A 22,126-nucleotide genomic window follows, 5' to 3' on the forward strand; every position below is an offset into this window, starting at 1 on the left:
TTGTTGATGGAGATTTTAGTCCACTATGGAGCCTAAAACCACGTGGTTTATTGAATGCAATAACTGTAAGACTACAACACTTGAAAATAAAATGAGGGCAAATTGTGTTTAAAACAGAATAAACAGTATATATTTTCAATTTGTATACTGTGCCTCTGTGTGTGAACTTTATTTTTAAAAGTTTATTTGGGAGGGTTGTAGCTTTCATATGAGCGACTTCTGAAGCCAAGTGATTAATTCAAAGTCAGGTTATTAGCTGTTGTTCCAAACAGATGGATAGGCGACAAAACTTTTTCAACGGCTGTATGCTCTGATTTTGTCCTAGTTTGTAAGTTACTTTTGCTAAAAGCATCTTGTAAGATGTAATGTAATGTAGTGTAATGTAAATAGTCATCTGTAAATATGAGACACAAAGATAGAAATACTATGTAGGCCAGGGGTCAGGAACCTTTTTGCAGGAGAGAGCCATAAACGCCAATTTAAAAAAAATAAAAATTCACGAGAGCCTTACCATTTTAAAAACACTGAACACAATTAAAATTATGTATTTCAATTGAGCCCAACAATTTTAGAGCGCAGTGTCAAGTTATTAGTTTTATTTATAACAGGTAAGTATAGGGCTGCCAACTGTCGACTTCATTATGGCAAGGGTCTGGGAGTCCTCCCCCTGAAAATGTTGTATTTCTTAGATGTAATTTCCTGCATTTTAACGCATTTTAACCTCCCATGTCCTGTTTCAACTCAATGTGGAACCTGCACTTTTATTTTTAAATATAGGACGATTACGCATTTCAAGGGATGGTTGGCAACCCTAGATAAGTAAGAGCCATATACAGTTCCCAAAAGAGCCACATGTGGCTCTAGACTAGAGCCATAGGTTCCTGACCCCTGCTCTAGAGCCATAGGTTCCTGACCCCAGTACATTCTGTATGCTGGCAACACACAATACATGATCATTTATATTGCATATTTATATCATCATTGGTCAATAACTAAGAATGAATAGCCTATTTATGAATAATAAACTAATATTTACTAGTATGACCAAAATATAGCACGTTCTGCAGCTAAAAATGGCTATTTCTGGAAATTCAAAATGGCGGACCATGGAGAAGATCCCCCTTTTCATGTATGAAAAGAGCCATCCAGTCATAATGAATAGAATGTGATGATGATGATAAGTATTCATGAAAAAGGTAACATTTGTGAATGGGAAGGATGACTTCTGGAAATAAGCCACTAAAAATCTTACACAGTGCGCCTTTAAATAATGTGTTTAATTGTAGTTAAAGATTTGCAGTAAAGCATGTCTTATTTCAAACAAAAAGCCACATACGATTAGGCTATAAATAAATAAATACATGTATTTATAAATAATAAGGAGGTAATGTGATGCAGAAACACTGGCAAACTCAAATTCAGAGTGGGTTGGACATAGTGCTTAACTCAATATTTAAAAGAAAAAGATTGAAATTGTGCACACATGCACATACTGTACTTCATGTTCTTAAAGTTCACAAACATTCGTTTCCATCATAGTCTGTTGTACTGATTTGATTCATACACTATGTGGTCAAACTGAGGCCTGGGGCCCAGATGCGACCCACCGAGCCATTTCATAGCCCACCAAGCTTTTAGAAGACTGATGGTAATGGTAATGGTTACCAATGGCAGGGGTCTTATGGACTTGACCTTTATTACATTACATTTCACTTAGCTGACGCTTTAATTTTATTCAAAGCAACTTACAGTTATTATTTTTCAGGGTATTGGTTACAGTCCCTGGAGCAATGTGGGGTTAGGTGCCCTGCTCAAGGGCACTTCAGCCATTGATGGAGAGGTCAGGGGGGATTCGAACCTGCAACCCCTAGATTGAAAGACCAACTCTCTAACCACTAGGCCACAGCTGTCCCCGAATCAAACTTCATCTGAATTTATTTTGTTACAGTGCGCAGGAATGAAATAGCTAGTTTTGTTGTAATTACGGACACTGCAGTTGCCTGCCACATCTCCTTTGGTGTGTGTGTGTGGCCCTTGGTTCAAAATAATTGTCCCAGAGTAGTGTTTCTTCAGTCCATTAGGGGGGCGTTGGGAGGCTTATAATGCAGAGGCAACACACAACAACACACCTAAGCCCATAAGCAGTCATTAATAATGAATATATTTCATATTGTTGTGATATAATTATATTACATAATGAAAATCTACCGCAGTACAATATTAACATTTATGTTGCATGTTGGATGGAAAAAAAGACATTTACACCACGAGTGGAAGGGGGGAAAAAGCATTTTTGTTTTCATTCATACATGGCGGCTTTAATTCGGTCTAATCTTCATTGTAATGTTTTTAAGGGAGTAGTGGTATCATTTAAAATAACGCCAATTCACCCCAATGGCATAGTGGCTTGTAGTGCCCCAAAGGTAGACCCCATTGGGGTTGGAGTAGTGACACGCTGCATACCAGACATGCACAGGATTGAATCATCTTACTCTTGCTTGGTCACTAGGGGCGTCTAGATTTATAGGCCAGCAATGGTGAAGAATCTTTAAAGAGGTCCTGGTTCTGGTTTGTGGTCTGGTTGTCTGGTCTGAATACAGTGGTTCTACCCAGAAAGATTCGATTGATCAAATGAAATGTAAGGCATTTATTGACAACACTGAAGTAGGCAGCAGCAGTGACTGTTTTTGGCGCAGGGCCCCGCCTACTTTGAATGATTCCAAAGAAGAGGCTGCTACCCAGCCGTTGCATGAGGCAGGGGGCGAGAGGGCCTACCCCCTCTTCACACGACAGGAACCAACTAAACTGGTGATGGTGGCTGGAGGGGTGAAGGTGCTAACATCCACATCGGAGTGCGAGTGAAACATCGAGATATGACCATGCAGGCATCCTATTGGCTTCAGGTAAATGGATGAGAACATGACGAAGTTGATGGATTCAAAAACTAAAGCAGTGATTATATATAAGGGTAGATGACGTGACGTGTACATTTTGCTGTCACAGGCTCTTAAAATTAAGTAAATTCATGCTTTCAAAATTGTCAATGCTTTAAATGATTAAACTAATGTCGTTGTTGTGAAAAAGTAATGTGTAATAAATCCAGAGCTTAAATAAGTATACTTAATTTTGAGTCAAATGTCACATTTGTCCTATGTTGTGACTGAGGCAAGCCTGGTTCTCCATATTAAAACATTTTTAAATAAATAATCAAAGCTCAGTCATTTGTCTAAACAACCCAGACATGTTTTTCAAGGTGTATATTTTAGCAATTGGCAATGCTTAATTTTTTTCCTGTTTTTCTGAGACCGTATGGACTTATGAAACTTTGTCGCAGAAAACAATGTCCTGTGGTGTGACATCATATTTTTGGTTAATTCTGTGGATAATTATCTATTGTTGAAGCTCCAGCGGTACATAAATTGTGACTTTAGACCCTTAAGAAGCCAATGGCAAGGGTGGATTTTAGATTTTTCTCTCAGAGTTCTTCAGTCAATCAATTATGTTTTGCTACCACAAGATGTATTAGTTTTGTAGTCCTTTGGTGTGACAGCCATAAAATACATTTTGACAATAGTGTATAGTTTTTATAGTTCTTTCTTATGTAGATGTATGAAAATGCATCTTACTAAAGGTGAAATTGTATTTCAGTTGGCAACGACATGGCTTTAAATTAACTCAAAAGCTCAAAAGTCCTATGGTGTGATGGTAAAAGTCCTATGGTGTGATGGTAAAAGTCCTATGGTGTGACACTTTGGAGTATCACACCAAAGGACAAACAGGTCACACCAATGGACTAGATATTTGAGAAATAGCTTTTAAAACAACTGGTAGTACATATATTTTTGTTGTTGTTGTTTGACTAGATAAATATTGTGTATTCAAATTACTTATTCCTTTATTGGCCTTTGGAATTTATACTTTGATGCATTGTTGATGAATATTTGCTGTTGATTTTAGATTCTGTCAAATGATATAAAATGTCATTAATGGTGCTTTGAAACCATAAAATATAACGGTAACAGTGAAGGAAAGATCAGTGAGAGAGTATATAGAGGAGTATAGATGAATTAAGTATGCTGTGGAGAGCTCAATATACAGCATAAATGTGCTGTCCAGCTTGAGATACCAAACAGGCACTGGCCACTACACACTACAGGTTCAATGGTGTGACAGTCATAGCATACCTAAAAAAGTGTGATGGTCATGCCAAGGTCACACTTCAGTATGAGTCTTATGAGCTCTGCAGGTTACATTCAATGACCGCATGGCTGTCATTAAGAGTTACGATAGGCTGATAATCGACGATTCAAAGACTTATAAGTGTAAAGTGTAGGTCCATATTGACTACAACATTATATTATTATCAAAAGACAAAATAATCATGTTGATATATTTGTTTCTGGCTCAGTTTTGCATTTCTGTCCTTTAGCGTGACATGAATGTCCTACGGTGTGACATGTTTTAAACGCTCAAATATTTGTTTGAGCTAAACAATATGTTTGATAAACACTGAATATTGCATTAGGGAAGAACAAATTATCGTCCCTGAAAAGTTAGTATAAATTCGGTCAATTTTGAACATTTAAAAGAAAGATATCCCTGTTTTTCCTCGAAGGTTTCTAATAATCTCACATCTAATGGGAAAAAAATACTTAAATGGTAATTTCTCATTTAATTAAGACTTTAAAAAATTGCAATAAATATGAAGAGTGTAACAATGTTCATAAAACTCCATCAAGCCAATTCTACATTACATAATATATTTATTTCTTAACGTCACACCAAAGGACATATTTTCAGCAAATTGCTTTATCAACGTAAATAAATAATCAATGAATAGACCAACATTGTGACCACTTGGATTTTTTGAAAGATTAATTGCTGTACTACGTAGACATATACTTTTTTCCCTCATAAACAACGTTTTGTGAAAAAAATGTTTTTTGCTGCCTATCCGTCATCTACCCATAAATGAGTCTGGCAGAACTTAATGCCTTTTGCTTTCATTTCTCAGTGTGTGTGTGTGTGTGTGTGTGTGTGTGAGTGAAAGAGAAAGAGGTTTGACTCTATGTCAGGTAGTCATGCAGCTACAAAACACCAGTGTGGATGGGTTGCTTGCTGGTGTGACCCTCCAAAATAGAATGACAGTTTATGTCGTTTTTGTCCAGAAACGCATTTGAAAGTTGCTAAAAGGCCAAAAACAAACAAACAAACATTCCTCGGGTCAGTATTGTATGGGAAAATGGGTTACCTTTTCTCTGTACTGTGGTTTACTTCAAAAGTTAACACCCATTGTATCATTGTTTCTATCTGTTGGTTCCATTCAGGTGCATTACCTTAATATTCCATCTTAATACTCTTAATACACTGTTTAATTTAAATGATGAATGAAAAGCAGGTGGTGAAAAAATTACAATATAACCCGAAACAATGAAGAGATACTCGAGTGGGTCACATATTTTGATCCACTTTACTGCAGATAATGACCAAAAATTCAGTGTCCTGAATGTGAATGAGAGATCAACTGAAACTGAAACTGAAATGTGTTTTTGCAAGACATTTAATAACATACGGAGCCTTAAATCGTCTCACAGGGACAGAGGAATGGATGGGAGAAACTAGAATGACTCCTGAATGGAGATAGTGGTGTGAGCACATCAAGGGTGACTTTCAATATTTTACCTCCCATTCACTCCTTTTGCTTGTGACCTCATGCTTTGCTGATGCCCTGTCCCCCATAGAGAAAACAGTTGAGTTCCTGTCAGGCCAGGTACAACAACTTTTTGTGGAATTTTACTATTTAGAATGTGAAATAGTGGATCGCAATCGCGTTCTTATTATTTATTTATTTCTTTACATAGCGGCAGAAGTACAGACAAACATTTTGGCTGTTGCCTTCGTCAGTGTCTCGTCTTGCTTATTAGCTACTTCCTGAATTTTATCTAGGTGTCTCCTCTGATCACATGTTACTGATAGGGGATGACGCAGCACTTTTACTATTTTTAGACATCCCAACTGCACATATGAAAAGGACCTTTAAATCATGCCTTTGCAATACTGAATAAAACTTCTATCGTCAGGGATGTCCTGTCTTGCATCACAAGGTCACAAACAAAAGGAGAGGATGGAAGGTACTAGATAGAGACACATCCCAAAAGATTGTTTTTGTTTGGCATTTATAATCAACCTCTCACCCTATGAAACCATTCCTGTTACAGTCGTTAGGGTTACCAATTTACAGTAGGCTAGTACATGCTAGAATCATTTCCACAATAACAAAACAGGTGAATTTCTCAAAACCAAAGTTGCTTACTACATTAGCTACTTTGTTGTTTTCAACGCATTTTCCCATTGGCAACTACCGAAGTTGCTAACAGGCTAACAACTTCTCTTTTGAGAAACTCACCCCAGGAGAGAATTGACAAAGAAAAAAAAGACAATGCTGTAGTGTTTTCTTATGTCAAAAGTTAATATACAGTACATTTCATTAGAATTTGGAAATAGAACTGTATGATTTGGGTACAGAAGTTTTGGATATCACTCAAGTGTTTACAAGCTACAATGCAATAACTTGCATACATAGAAACATTTTGTCTGGCGAGTTGGTCGGTTACATACCGCCATTCAGACATTGACTTTTTATTGCAGGAACCATTTTTCCAGCTTGCAGGAACTGTTTTCAGACCCTACCTGTAAGGGCATTTGGACCGTGACAAAATTAGACACTAAATTATACACAAATCCTGTAATTACACTGTCACTCTCTCCACTTCCGCTCATGTAGCAACATTGTTGCAAATGTCAATTCAGTTAGAACGTTGTTCACGCACCTGTAAGTACTTGCAACAATGTTCAAATTACTCGGAATGGCTTGGAATGACAATCAAATACTGTCAGAATGGAGGTATGTCGGAATGGCGGTAGCCTATGTCGGAATGACGGTTGCCCCCCCGAGTTGGTCTAGCTCTGGGGGGTATACCAAGAGGCTGGTTCAATAGTAAGCCTAGTTAACTTATTGAGTGCCAGCCATTTTCAAATTCAGACCGGGGGGTTGCCAGGCTTTTTTCAACATTTGAGTGTTTTTTCAAGAGCCATAAAAATCGAGTTCTTTGTCCATGTGAACAACAAACATACCAGATCAACGTGTTAGGCCCCACCCCCATAAAAAAACGCAAATGACTTGATATCAAGTCTTTGGCACTGTGCCACACATTCTGAAAAGACTCGTTTTCAAGTCCATGGCACTCAAAGAGCTACGTTAACCTTGTGGTAGAGGTAAATCATTTACTAGAAGAACATGGAGTCCTAATTTTCTTAACTACGTAAATGATGTCTGCATCGCGTTTCAGGGATATGCCTTTAGCAGTCGGAGACGACTGCATAGGCCTAGTTGAAACTATGCTGCCTATTGCCAAATAGATATATTCATTAATAGTTTCTAAATAATAAACTAATTACTAGTATGACCAAAGTACATTAAGTTACATTTCTAGAAATTCAAAATGGCGTACATGGAGAAGATCCCCTTTTCATGTATGAAAAGTTCAAATTTCCCAGTTATAAATGGATACTTAGAATGTAATAGTGGCGGTACGTATTCGAGAAAAAAGGCAGCATGAATTCTGTAAATAAAAACTACAAAAATTATTTCACAGCGCACATGTAATGCTCCATTTTTTAATAAGCAATGGCAGTTCATCAGATCGCCATTAACATAGTGTGCATTCCAAAATGCGACCTTGCGTCCTCCACTTGTGCTTGTGGCCTCACGTTTTTGCTGATGCCCCGCCTCCGTGGAGAAAACAGTTAAGTTTCTCCTCTGTCAGCCTAGCCAAAACAATTTTTTGCGGGACTATTCTTCTATCACCATCCAGTTTGCAAATGAGAAAATGACTTTAACACTTAAGCTTTTGCGAGATATTAAAATATAATGCTGTTGTGATGTCATCACGACGTACTACTTCCAGGTATGAGGCCACAAGCACAAGTGGAGGACGCAAGGTTGCATATTGGAACCTGCCCATAGTTCCAGGAAGTAGGTGTAGATTAGAACACACATCTTTGCTTGTATGTAATGGTTCTGTGTCTCTAACGAGAGCCGCTGCCTAGACCTATTTGAAAACCAAAAAGGCATCATCCAAAGCGTTAAGATAGCACCCAGACTTGAACAGTCTATTATGTGTGTGTAGTACGACTTTGCATGTTAACTCGTGTTCTACAATGTCTTGGTTATGGTTAGGCGTGGTTTTGGTCTGGGCACAATTTCTCCATTTTCCTTGCTTGTTTCGCTGTTCTTGGAAAAAGTAAAGCAGCAGAACCGTTGCTTTACTGATAGCTTAAGGGTAGGGATGGTTTTGGTCAGGGCACAGCCCAGCATTTTCACGTGTAGCACCAGATATTCCCTACAACGACGGGAAACTCCATATTTTCGAGTGTCGTTCTGGATCGCCAGGCTACTTCAGGGCACCACACATTTGTTGGTGGCGTGTGGCAGACCCTAAGTGTCTGAAACTTTCCCCGCATTTTCCACACTCGAAGGGCTTTTCTCCCGTGTGAATGCGCATGTGTGCAGCGAGATGTTGTGCATTCAGACAGGCTTTGCCGCACTTCTTACAGCGTTTGGACGGGCGTTTGCGCGGGTCTGCTGTGTGCGTGAGAAGGTGCACTCTCAGTCCCCCCAATTGTCTAAAACGTTTGCCACATATTGTGCACTGGTGCGGTTTCTCTCCCGTGTGGATGAGCTGATGATTCCTGAGGTTTCCCACCTGCGTGAAACTCTTCCCACACTGTGCACAGGCGTACGGCCTCTCCCCTGTGTGGACGCGCCGGTGCGCTGTGAGACCTCCCACATATTGGAAAGCCTTGCCGCAATCTGGACATTGGTGGCGCTTCTCCCCCGCGTCAGTGTGCTTGTGTGCGGCATCAGCGTTAGCGCTCGTCGTGACACGTCGGCCACGATTCTTGCGGAGGGAGGTCCTCCTTCCTGAGAGCTGCTGCTGCTGCTGCTGCTCCTGGACTTGTTCCGGTTCCGACTCGTCTTCTGTGTGAACGTCTCGTGTGTGCTCTCTCTGAGATGCCTTTTCTGGGGAACCTTCGCCACCATGAGAACACTTGTATGGCCTCCCATTGTTGTCCACCACCGCTGTCTCTGAGACAGCTGTGGGTTTGGGGATTTGCACTTCTGGTCCTTTTTCTGCTACCCCTAAAAAAAAGCCACACACACACACACACCCATGAAGCGTTGCCCAAAATAATCATAGCAAAGTAGGATTAAACAAGTCCGACAGGCGGACAACAGATGCGTCCGTCTATGCCCGTTCTGAACCTTTTTTGCCCAAACGCCCCCTTGGCCTCCTCATAACCTGTCAAGGCAATTTATCAATAAGCCTACCATGTACTGTATAAGCCTGGATTTGAAAAAGTACCATAGGATTTCAACAGTGTTGGGCAATTTACTGAAAAACTGTAATGCATTGCTGATTACATGTTACTGTCTTTTCAAAATAATCCCTTACACTACATTTAGCAATGTGGGGACCTAAGGCGAATTTAGCTTAGGGGGGCCATCGGTCCATCCCATATCACATTTTTTTTTACATAAAATCTCTATTTTTGTTAGGCTATTTTTTTTTTTTTTAATCACATTTTTTTTTTTTTTTTTTAAATTACAAACATAAAAAACAGGCAAACATTACAACCCTTTCTGGACAGATTTCAATGAATAGGCTATTTGCAATTTTGCATAGGCCTACATTAAATAAACTAAAATGTGAAATTCTCTTTTCACTTTAATATGAGAGCAGTGATGTCCCCCCCTCACTGAAGTGTTATTTCATGTGTGAGCATGATGCTGTCACCTATTTGAAGTGACGTTGATGTTGGATTTCATGGAATACTTTTAAATGCCGCTTTGGGAAGAAAACAGAGTAGGCGACAGGTGAACTGTATTTCTGTCAAAACAGTGGTTTGCAGGCGTTGCGTTTTCACGTGGATATTGTCTTCGTGGACCGTAACAGACAAACCGTAAGTTCCATAAACTAATCAATGAGACATTGGCTATGTGTACATGATGTTTTTAAGTCCGATTTAATAAATGCGATTTAAATAGATCGGATTAAGAGTTATTTTGCGATGTGTATACATGGCACTTTCACTTAAATGCGATTAAACGTCTGGGGAAAATAAAGCATTGCGATTGGACTGAGGACGCACGTGCTGAGCGAGCCAAATAAGGCACGGGGGCGTGGTTCAATGCCACCGAGATGCAGGTCATCTTCCCCACGAAAATCGTTGCCTCAGGCGGACTGAAATCACAACATTTCCCCCTTTCTCCCTGGATCATTTACAATGCTACACTAGCTACCCTGTTAGCATAGAAAAACGAGTGGTCAAATGGTAATGTGGAGTAACTTTGTTGTGCTTCATTACTTCGTGGGGCACTTTTACATCAATATATGGAAGCCACAACATTTATAGTCGCTTAGGGACTTTAAATTAAGCAAAACTTTCATGTGAAAATCAACAGGAAGTGCCGCCATGTTTTTCTCACTGGCAAAGAGCACGGTTGGTTTGCACGCATGAGCGCTCAGGCCAAAACTGAGCGACTGCCACCTTGTGGACACAAGAGGGAATCACAGGAGGGAATCACAATTCAGAAACGCATCACGGGAGGGAAACACATCACGGGAGGGCGGACGGACGGACGGAGGGACGGACGGACGGACGGACGGACACCAAAGCCTCTTATAGAGATGCGTGGGACGCATCTAAAAAAAGAAAGTAATTATAAGTAAAAGAAATTATTTAGTGAGTGATTATAGATTATATCATTATTTTGGACAAGGATTTCTGGGCATGAGAGAGCTTTGTACTTGAGGCCCCAGGGGTCTGTCTCAAACAGCATGATAGTTCAAACATCACACATATGCTTCTCAACTGTGACATGCCTGAGCAGCTAAACCAAAGATTTTCGCAGCAGAGTAAGATGTTTCAAACTCCGCCCACCTAATGCCAAGGAGTGGGTTCAAGTTCCGTCTCCTAAGAGGGCGTTGTCCCCTCCTTCTTCTTTGTAAGGCATTTGGTCATGGCTTGCATAAGATGTGTGCTACCGCCATCTACAGTGCCAAGCAAACACCATTTATTCTCAACCTAAAGACTCCAAAGGTCTCCTCACCACTGGTCTCCTAAAGGGGCGTTCACATGACATCACATGGATCCAGGAAATGCACAGGCTTGAATCAGAGAATCGTATATGAGAGTGAGATAAAGCAGGCGGGTTCTTTTCCGGTATCCACTTTACGTCGGGTGAACGTCCCTTTAGTAGACCTTCGATTAGGAGACCTTCGAGGTCTTGAGGTAGAGAATGAATGGAGTCCCCTTAGCGCTGTAGATGGCGGTAGTGCACGTCTTGTGCAAACATCACGAAAAGAGAAGAAGAAGGAGGGACAACGCCCCCTTAGGAGACCAAATTTTGAGCACACGCTTTTGCAGTAAGTGGGCGTATTTCGATTCCTCTTTATTATAAATCCAACCTCTTTGCTTGAATCATCTTACTCTACTCTACTCCACTCTCCTTGGCAAAACTCTTACCAGCAACAGGCGTTTCTCCACATTCATGGTTCTTGCTGCTCGTTCCCTGCTGACCTTCTGTTGAGCAGAGCTCGACCACTTGCACCGACAATCTCAAGGCCTTCAATGGATCTGCAGGGGATTGGCTCATCACAGAACTGATGACTGGGACCATGTCTGACATTTCATCTTCCTCCTGAAAATCACGAATGAAGTAGGCAACACAAATGAAGACAATTTGTTTAGAAAACTGTACACAATATGGCTTAATTTTCTCCTCGTTGGTCCACAATGTGTGTGTTGGGATATGAGAGTCTGTACAGTATTTTGTCTTTAATGTGACGGGACAGTAGATAGGTGGAACAGAACTGAGAAGAGGAGAGAGTAATGCAGTGGTCAATGACGTTTTAGTAGTCGCACACATCAGGGTGGTGCAACCACAGCTAATGGCGCTATGTAATGGATGAAGTTATTTTTTGTTGTATTTAGTGGAATATCTAAAGAAGCATATTCATTGCAATATATTAATTTACAGCTCCAGGCCTTTTTATTAGAATACCATGAAAAAGTTGATTTATTTCCATAATTCCATCAATAATGTTAAACTGTCATGGATTGTAGATTCATGGCCCAGTTTTTTAACTATTCCAATCATTATTTTTTTTCTTTTTATATACGTTGGCCTTCCAGCTCAAAAAACCCATGAATTGGGGAATTCGCATTATTAGAATATTGTTATAAAATCACATTTTTCTTCATCAAAATCCGGGTCACATTAAATCAGTTGAAATTTGGTACTTTCTACATAACATGCAATGGTCAATACTTGGTTAGGACATTCTCTGTCTTCATAATGGCCATGATGCGTTTAACATTGAAGTCAATGGCAAAAACAGTGCATGGGAGTTATGGAAGCCCAGATATCCTTGATGCTTTGCTGTCAGCTGTTCTTGTTTGTTGACCTGGTACCCCACACTTCACTCTTCAATATACCCTGTAGATTTCCATGCCACGTTTTGGCGCTAACTCACCAGTTTAATTCTAAATAACCAGAAATGAAACCCCATTGAAAATGAATGGGGTTTAATTTCTGTTGAGTTAGAATTAAACTGGTGAGTTAACACCAAAACGTGGCATGAAAATCTTCGGGTATATTGAAGAGGGAAGTGTTGGGCACCAGGTCAACAAACAAAAACAGCTGACAGCAAAGCATATCTGGATATCTGGGCTTCCATAACTCCCATGCACTGTTTTTGCCATTGACTTCAATGTTAAACGCATCATGGCCATTATGAAGACAGAGAATGTCCTAACCAAGTATTGACCATTGCATGTTATGTAGAAAGTACCAAATTTCAACTGATTTAATGTGACCCGAATTTTGATGAAGAAAAATGTGATTTTATAACAATATTCTAATAATGCGAATTCCCCAATTCATGGGTTTTTTGAGCTGGAAGGCCAACGTATATAAAAAGAAAAAAAATAATGATTGGAATAGTTAAAAAACTGGGCCATGAATCTACAATCCATGACAGTTTAACATTATTGATGGAATTATGGAAATAAATCAACTTTTTCATGGTATTCTAATAAAAAGGCCTGGAGCTGTATTATTAATTATTTTTTTGGGCGCTAGCAGTGGTTGCACCACCTTATGTCTGTGCACCCAATCCCCCCCCCCCCCCCCCCCTATGTATGTCCCATGCATGTTGTTCAGGTACCAACTCATCCTCCAAAACGGTTCTGCACATCATGGGCTTGAACCGATCTATAATGATTACAAATTCCAACCCAAGGGTATTCAACATCTAACACCATCTTCACTATCCAATCACAATAAAGCCCCTCCCCCCAAAAAAACCCTGAATGCAATGTTGATAATTGCTTTAAAAACAAATGGTGACTTTACCTGATCAAGTTCAGCTTTAATGTCTGCAACTGAGGAGGAATTCTGCTCTGTGGGGAGGTCAGTCTCATCTACACAACAAGACAAGAACAGAGACGACTTAAATAATAATAAAAAAAAACAATTAAAAGGAAAGCGAAAAGTTGTATTGTAGATTGTAGGCAACAAATTTAGACTGGTGTCGACCCGACTGTTCAATAAGAAGTTGTAAATTCATTGGCCAGGGGCCTTGTGTACAGGATCCTTCCGTACATCTCCTATTGAAACTTAACAGAAGAGAAGATCTAAAAGATACATTTGCACCTAAAAACTCAAAAGGCGTCAGTCTAGAACTATGCATAAAGAAGTTTTCATGCTGCTTCATGTAACATGTCCGATTACACTTGAAGTTATTAAGTACACATGCACTTTTTCATGTTATGTCAGTATAAGTACATATGAAAATATGTATGAAAAAAAATCACTTGGGGAGCTCTTGTGTGTAGTAAGATTAACATCTACTAGCCATTTGGCTGGTGATGAATTTAGTTAATTTCGCGCTCATTCCTCTGTGGGTGTGTGTGTGTGTGTCTGTGTGTGTGTGTGCGTGCGTGCGTGTGTGTGTGTGTGTGTGTGTGTGTGTGTGTGTGTACATCATACCTGACTGACTACATGGATATCCATCTTCAGCAGCTTCCTCTTTAACTGCAACAAGAACATTCTGCTGGACCCCGCGGATCTCTCCCTGGAAAACAGTACTGTACTGTAATAATGCAGATAAAAACTGTTTTTTTGATTGTGTGAGAGACAAATAAAGAAATGTAGCCAGCGGAAGTTCTGCCAGGAAGACTCAAATGTCACGTGCCCATTTTGCAGAGCCAATCAGCGACTGCCATTTCTTGTTATAGTGACGTCACGTGTCTAACTCTCCTTTCCTGCAGCCCTCGGTGCGGACAGTCCAAAATCTCCTCCTCTATCGGTTAGACCCCCCCCCGCACACACACACACGTTCATATGGGCTTGCACAGTCATTTCCTGGCCCTCCCCCGTCTCTCTCTCTCAATCATTTCCTGTCTGTTGCTTTGTTTTGATGCTTTGTTGTTTTGTCTTGTGTTTTGGTAGTCTTCCTCTTTGTCTTTTGTGTTTTTCTTTTGTAAATTTTAACCTGCTGCCTCTTGGCCAGGACGCCCTGGAAGAAGAGTCACTGTGACTCAACGGAACCTTTCCGGGTTAAATAAAGGATAAATAAAAAAAATAAAAAGAAAGAAATACAGAAAGAAGGTGCGTGTGTGTGAGAGAGAAAGAGAGAGAGAGATAAAGACATAAAAACATAAAGAAAGTGATAAAAGGTGTGTGTGTGCAGGTGTGTGTGTGTGTGTGTGTGTGTGTGTGCAGGTGTGCGTACCACCACAATATTGCTCAGGCTCTCCTCATCCAGCTGACACTCAGTCACTTTCGGAATCGTCCTGCGGGGTGATAGCAATGATATTAGTGATATATTACACTACATTACACTTAGCTGACACGTGTTATGCAGAGTTATTATCAGTACAGGGTACTGGTTACAGTCCCTGGAGCAGTGTGGGGGTTAGGTTACTCAAGGGCACCTCAGCCATGGAGTGAGATAGGGAGTGGAAGTGCGCAAAGATTCATGTACAAAGACTTGCGTAGATTTCCTACTGAGAGGGTCTAATCCAGGGGTGTCAAACTCAAATTGACTGAGGGCCAAAATCAAAATCTGGAACGAAGTCGGGGGCCGAACTCAACAATTATTCTAAAAAATTGACTAAAATTGTGCATGCATGCACTTCATACTCATAGTGGACTCTTTCCCATCATATCTGTCTGTTCAAATATGTCTGCACATCCTGTGATACAGCAAATTTCATGTTCAAATTGTGTTATGCTATACATTAATGGTGTACGTGGTCCAACTGTAATACACATTTGAAATTATCTCCCCGGGCCGAATAAAATGGCTCCGCGGGCCAAATTTGGCCCCCGGGCCTGAGTTTGACATCCATGGTCTAAACTATACAAAAGGTGTAACCTTATTGCGTGTGTGTGCCATGCTCAGGCCAATGGGGTACACTAGTCTTCCCCCCAATCACACACATGCTGTACCTCAGAATTAATGATAGCCAACGGTGTGGTTGTCGACTTCACTTGTCAAGCGATTTGTGTGTTGCGTGCGTACAAATGTGTAATTATTTGAACTACACGACAGAACTCGCATGTTGGACGTGCAGCCACTTAAGCTGTGGTGCAGCGGTAGGGTTGGTTGTGTGCCTTCAGCCTTGGTTCTCGTCAAAATACCTGAGGCGCACGTTGTAGCCAATCCAAACCTTCAAAATGTACTGCCATCATATGTGAAATCCAGAGGACATGCCAAACGGAATCAGGATTTAGCTTGACTCGCTCCATTCACTCCCACTCAAAATGTTGCGAGTTACAGTCTAGCACCAAGGACCAGATGCAGAATGGCGTGACTTAGGTGCCACATAAGGCAAATCATGACAGACAAAGTAAATATGGAAGACTATAGGGGATGAAGCCATACCTGTGTGTGTGCGTGTGTGTGTGTGTGTGTGTGTGTGTGTGTACCTTTGACTTTTCTGGGGGCTCTGCAGCTGCCGTTTCAGGTCCCTCAGATCATTCTTCAGGACAGCAATATTCTGCAAAAAAACCCCCAACAATTACAGTATATACTGACTCTCATTCAATGTGCATTCACATACAGACTGTGATCTCTCCCTCCTCTATTGGTGTGACGGAGGTCTTCCTGCACCTGTTCGTCCCCCTCGGGACGCGAACCTGCGACCTCATCAACTACATCGGTTCGGAAATGGGAGGCACAGTACGGTACCCGCTGCACTAAAGGACCAGTCCTCCAGCCCAACGGCATCAACACTGTATAGCAGAGATACTCTAGACAGAGATAAGTCATTCTAGTTCATTTCTGGCATCCACTTTCTGTAGGGTGAACGCCCCTTTAGGAGACCTTCGGTTAGGAGACCTTCGGAGTCCTACGGTTGAAAATGAATGAAGTCCCCTTAGCGCTCTAGATGGCGGTAGCGCACTTCTCGTGCAAACACCTCAAAAATAGAAGAAGAAGGAGGGGACGCCCCCTTAGGAGACCCAACTTGAGCACACACTTACTTTTGCATTGGGTGAGAGGGGTTTGAAGCCTCTTTATTACTCCACCCTCTTTGGTATGAGGCTTGCGGGAGGGAGGTTTACTAACGTTCCACGTCAGTTAGTCTCCGTTGCATTATCATTCTCTCATTGTGTGCGTTCAAATATGAGACCTTGCTTCCTGCACTTGTGCTCGTGGCCTCGTACCAGGAAGTAATGTCATGATGACATCACTGACAACAGCATTATATTTCAATATCATTTTCTCATTTGCAATTGGGATGGTGAATGAAAAACAGTCCACCAAAAGTTGTTGTGGCTAGGCTGACAGCTGAGAAACTTTATTGTTTTCTGCACAGGGGAGGGGCCAGGAGGCGGGGCGAGGCCACAAGCACAAGTGGAGGAAGCAAGGTTGCATATTGGAACGCACTGATTGTCTCATGACCTCTGTGAGTATATCGCTTTGTGTTAAACGCTTGAAGGATCCAAACACACACACACACCCCTTGTCACCAGACAAGGCAGGCAGCTGCTTGGGGCCCCAAAGCCTAGATGATGATTAAAAGCTCACACTTTAAGCTACAGTACCAGTAATTTGTTATGAATGTTCACTCTTTTTCATTTTTTGCTTGGGGCCCCAGCTTACCCTAGAATCGCCTCTGTACACACGCACGCACGCACACACACACACACACACACACACACACACACACACACACACACACACACACACACACACACACACACACACACCTGTTTGGCTTGTGTTAGCGAGTTGTCTTTGTCCTTCAGGCGTGTCTGTAGTTCCTCCACCTGGAACTTCAGCTGCCAGTTTGTCTCTGTTGTCTGTTCTGATGTCCGTGTGCTCCTTCCATTCCCACCAGCCACCCGCTCTTCCAGACGGTGGATTAACTTGCGCAGTCCCATGTTTCGCCGGAGCTCCCTCTGATTGACACAAGCACACGCACGCGCGCGCACGCACGCACGCACGCACGCACACACGCACACACACACACACGCATACATCAAGACCGTTTGGTTCTTGAGTGCATCTTAATATGGGACCTTGCCTCCTCCACTCGCTTCTCGTCATGATGACATCACTGACAACAGCATTATATTTCAATATCTTGCAAAAGCTCAATTGTAGAGTCTTTTTCTCGTTTGCAATTGTTATGGTGAATGAAAAACAGTCCCTCAAAAGTTGTTGTGGCTAGGCTGACAGCTGGGAAACTTTATCGTTTTCTCCACGGAGGAGGGGCCAGGAGGCGGGGCGAGGAGACAAGCGCAAGTGGAGGAGGCAAGGTCACATATTAAGACGCACTCCTTGTTTGACAGGGGCAGCAATGAGATGGCAACCAGCCCCCCGATGCTCGCATGAGGCCATGATTACCCACACACACACATGTAGACAGGCCATCAGACACTGGCTTGAAATATCTGTAAGATAGGAGTGGACACTTGCTTACCTGCAATGCTTCGGTGATGAATTGACTGGCCTTCTCAAGGTCACTGCAGGTTTGTTTATGGCTTTCACTGACAAAGTGGGAAATGTCTTTAATCTGCAAGCAAATACATCTAGATTAACATCAAGTGAATGATTCCAGTGTAGTTCATAGGCTACTGTATTTATGGCCTAATCAATGGACTGCCCCTACCTAGTTGGACACTTCTACTCATGAGATTTTCGGTCACGTTTTATTCTTCTGAGAAATAAATCTAAAAACTAATTGCCAACGCATAGTCAACAACATTCTGAGTCCTTACCAGGTCTTGACTCATTTGCTTGCCTTGTTAGCACCTCACCTCGCATTGAACATCAGCCCGCACAGCCTCAGCCAATGCTTGCTCCGCAACTTGTCTCTCGTATACCGCGTCGTCTACCCCCTCCTCCGGTTCGTCCGGTTCCTCCAAGTTCGAGCCCAATCCGCGAACCTTTTCTATATTGTGATCCGTGGCCATGTGTCGCCACAAGGCAGAGGTACCGGACTTGTGTCCGTTGTACACGAGTATTTTAGGGCACGAGTTACATTGAACGAACTCCAGTTCGTCTCCACTCCCGTCACAAACAACGGAGAAACTTTCCCATACCTCAGACCTGCCTTGCTTCGCTTTCGTCGTGTACAACCCCAGTTTGAGGTTCTTTTGTATCAGCTTCAACTCTGCCCGACTCATGTTGCTACCCTACAATTGGCCGCTATCCTGCCGTCAGTCACCAATGGAGATTTATAGATTAAGAATTAATCATACACACACACACTGACTGTGTACGTAAAATTCTGTTCAATGTTTACTCGTGGTGGTCCCAGGGAATAGTGGGTGGTCTTTCCTGTTTGTCCTCGTCCTCCTACTTCTTCGTCTTGGCGATTTATCCTTCGCTGACATCTAGCGCCACTCACTGGTTTGAAAGACATTCTGACACACACACACACACACACACACACACACACACACACACACACACACACACACACACACACACACACACACACACACACACACACACACACACACACACACACTTTGACTCTGTTAGGCTGTATTCTCTATCATAGGCCTATAAAACATTATATTTCAATAGCGGGCTTTAACACCTCCTTTCCCAACACCGTGGCCTGGTTGAAGTCAGCACCATCATCCGCCAGCTATTCCCCTCTTATCTGGTTCCTCTCATCACTGGACATTCAAACCATTGATAGGTGCTGCTGTGTCACAATGACAATGGGAGTTGGGAGTTCAATTCACTTCAGAAGGGGTATCCCAATTCGTAGCGGTTGCGTTTCAAGCCCTGCACCTTACAGCTTCGTTGGAAAGCACAAGGGGCATGGGGAAGGCGCAGGGGTAGAGATTAGTAATCGTAAAGGCGGCCCAAAGAAAGTGCCCAGGCACCCTTACACATGATACATATGGTAGGATATTGATTTGTCCATTCAGCATCTTCTAGTGAAGCTCCCTAGTCCTGCCTCCCCAACACCCACTCCCACCCACCCTTCAGGGCTCATGGAAGTTTTTGAAATATTTTAAATAATATATTTTATTGAATTTCACAAACAATCTTAAGCTTACATCAACAGGATCATGAATGAAGATGTGGCGTCAGTTGCGTAACAAAATGTTGATTTATAATACAGAACAAAGACCCCACCCATACTTCCTAAATCTAGACAAGGTAAAAGACAAAATGGAAATGAAAAATAAAAAAAACTAAATTGAAATAAATTATGTCAAACTATTCAGAAATTCATAATATCAAGGGTACGTGTACAGAGTGTGTGAAATATAAACAGTACCAAAATAAAATACATAAAATTACAGTGGTGTTTTTGAGACTCCTTTGTGAAAGGCTGCGTGTGATAGTGACGGCGTTGCCAAATACTTTCATGTACAAGCTTTCCTGCTGAAAGAAAGCAGGGCGAGCACAGGGGTGTTCCTAGTTACCCAACTCCCTGTGCAACACAAACACACGCACGCACACACACACGCACGCACACACACACGCACACGCACACACACGCAACGGCAACACAAATAAATAATTAAGGACCGTGCAAGTGAGACCGTTTTTTAATGACTCTTCGAAAGGAACCAGCTAGCCACCATGATCTGGATCTGGTCCAAAAAAAAAAGATAAATGCCATCTCTAGTAGAAAACATTTAGCTTCACTTGGGGACGCTTTTCTCCATACTCTTAAAATGTTCATGACATGAAACTGAAAGTCAAAATGATGGTGTGAGGAAATAGCATCATCCATTCATTCATTTAAAAGCAACAGAACCCCACCTGGACTAGTGAATGCGGAAAAAGAGTCGACCCAAACATCTGTTACAGTAAGATAAACCAAACTCTGCCCACCCGGCCAATGCAAGGAGTGTGCTCAAATTTGGTCTCCTAAGGGGGCGTTGTCCCCTCTTTCTTCTTGTCTTTCTGTGGCATTTGGTGACGGCTTGCATGAACTCCATTCATTCTCAACAATCTCCTCTCCTATACGCATAAGGGCCGTTGTTCACCTGACATCATATGGATCCAGGAAATGCACGGGCTTGAAGTATCTTACTCTTATGGAAGATGTTTGGTCAATCTTTAACGTTCATTCAGGGAGAACAACCAACCAATGCTTTTGTTTAGAAAAATGTAGGTATTCCATTGGCTGCCACTTGCTGCCGTTTACCACCGAACCTTATCATGGATCATAAAATTTTTTGCTGAAGTTCAACTTCTCTTTTGATGCCTGTGACACCTGGAGCGCTTTTTAAGCTTTCACCATTTCTGCTGCTTGCTCTTCCACACAAAGTACAATGTAATGTACTGTAGTGCAACACTACATGCAGTGCTCTAAATTAACACCAGCCAACTGGTCAAATGCTGATGAAATTTCAGTTTGGCTGGTAGAAAAGACCGACTTACTAGCAGCCACTGACCCATTAGTGAGTGTGGTTGACTAATAGTGGTATTCATATCTCCAAGCCATTTTGGTTGGTGGTGCAAAAAGTTAATTTAGGACCGTTCTTATATCGGCCTCCTAGGTTTCTCACAATATCAACTAATTTGTTATTTCACCGCCACCTACAGGATATTTGGTGTATCGCCTTGCTCGTTGGCCAGGGTGTTATATACAAACCCCAACTCCGATGAAGTTGGGACGTTTGGTAAACAGTGAATAAAATCAAAATGCTATCATTTTCAAAACATTCAATCTATTCATTAGATGGAGAATAGTGAAAAGACAACATATTAAGTGTTAAAACCGAGAAAAAATATTGTTTTGGGGGACATATGTACTCATTTCTAAGTTGATAAATCCAACACGTCTCAAAAGAGTTGGGACGGGGATCAGTGAAATTTAGTAAACATCCAAATAAGATAAAACAACAAAGAAGAACATTTCAAAATGAATTGTACTGACGGACAATATAGGTGTCCAGGTATAAGATCATCACAGAGAGGCTGAGTCACTCAGAATTAAAGATGCAAAGGGAATAATTACCATAGTTATTACATACATTTTTGAATTCTCTTTGATTTACCACGATTGAGTGTATATAAGACATATGTTTGTTAATAAAATCATTGTATAGGTTCATGACATCATGAAATATATATTGGCTGTAGTCTCACTCTAATTCCTGGAGTGCTAGAGCTATTAAAAATTGACCATATTAAGAATGCTTAATGCATGAAAATGATACAGGGGGTTAACATTCTCCTAAGCACCTGAGCTCACTTGAAATAGACCCAGAAGACATGGGAAACTGTCCTTTGCTTACAGAAGTCAGCAGAAGTTGTAGAAGTCCATTCTTTTTGACAATAATAGAGCATTGCACATCCTGTGCTACAGTGGAAATGGACCATCCAACTTGTGTTAGTGCTAGCTTCAAAAGTCAGCCTCCATGATGGCATGCGGATGCAGTAGTGCATTGGTTAAGATGTTCTCACTCATCTGTAGAGTTAAATACAGTGCTGAATGGTATAAATTGGTTTTAAACAGCATGAAAAGCCACTCATGCATTATATTTTGAAGGGAGATCTTCGATTAC

General features: G+C 41.5%; 1 protein-coding gene across 1 annotated transcript; it reads right to left on the reverse strand.

Annotated features, from left to right (window-relative positions):
• Positions 1 to 7,655: 7,655 nt before the first annotated feature.
• LOC134464283 (zinc finger protein 239-like) lies at positions 7,656 to 19,003 on the reverse strand. The gene is made up of 9 exons (XM_063217754.1): positions 18,398 to 19,003; positions 18,061 to 18,153; positions 17,345 to 17,536; positions 16,061 to 16,131; positions 14,862 to 14,922; positions 14,117 to 14,201; positions 13,481 to 13,548; positions 11,590 to 11,764; positions 7,656 to 9,202 (listed from the first exon to the last, which is right to left on the reverse strand). The coding sequence occupies exons 1-9, from the start codon at positions 18,764 to 18,766 to the stop codon at positions 8,454 to 8,456; spliced, it is 1,863 nt and encodes a 620-aa protein (XP_063073824.1). The 5' UTR covers positions 18,767 to 19,003; the 3' UTR covers positions 7,656 to 8,453.
• Positions 19,004 to 22,126: the final 3,123 nt, after the last annotated feature.

This window comes from Engraulis encrasicolus, chromosome 15, assembly GCF_034702125.1.
Source record: "Engraulis encrasicolus isolate BLACKSEA-1 chromosome 15, IST_EnEncr_1.0, whole genome shotgun sequence".
In the NCBI taxonomy this organism is placed as follows: Eukaryota; Metazoa; Chordata; class Actinopteri; order Clupeiformes; family Engraulidae; genus Engraulis; species Engraulis encrasicolus.

What these genes read in the sequence shown, in the direction of transcription:
- LOC134464283 (XM_063217754.1), bottom strand. Translation starts at nt 18,766, where the DNA reads ATGAGTCGGGCAGAGTTGAAGCTGATACAAAAGAACCTCAAACTGGGG. An exon ending in GGGCTGATGTTCAATGCGAG is followed by an intron (nt 18,154 to 18,397) that starts GTGAGGTGCTAA and finishes ATTTGCTTGCAG; the next exon opens with ATTAAAGACATTTCCCACTT. An exon ending in AGCCCCCAGAAAAGTCAAAG is followed by an intron (nt 14,923 to 16,060) that starts GTACACACACAC and finishes ATCACCCCGCAG; the next exon opens with GACGATTCCGAAAGTGACTG.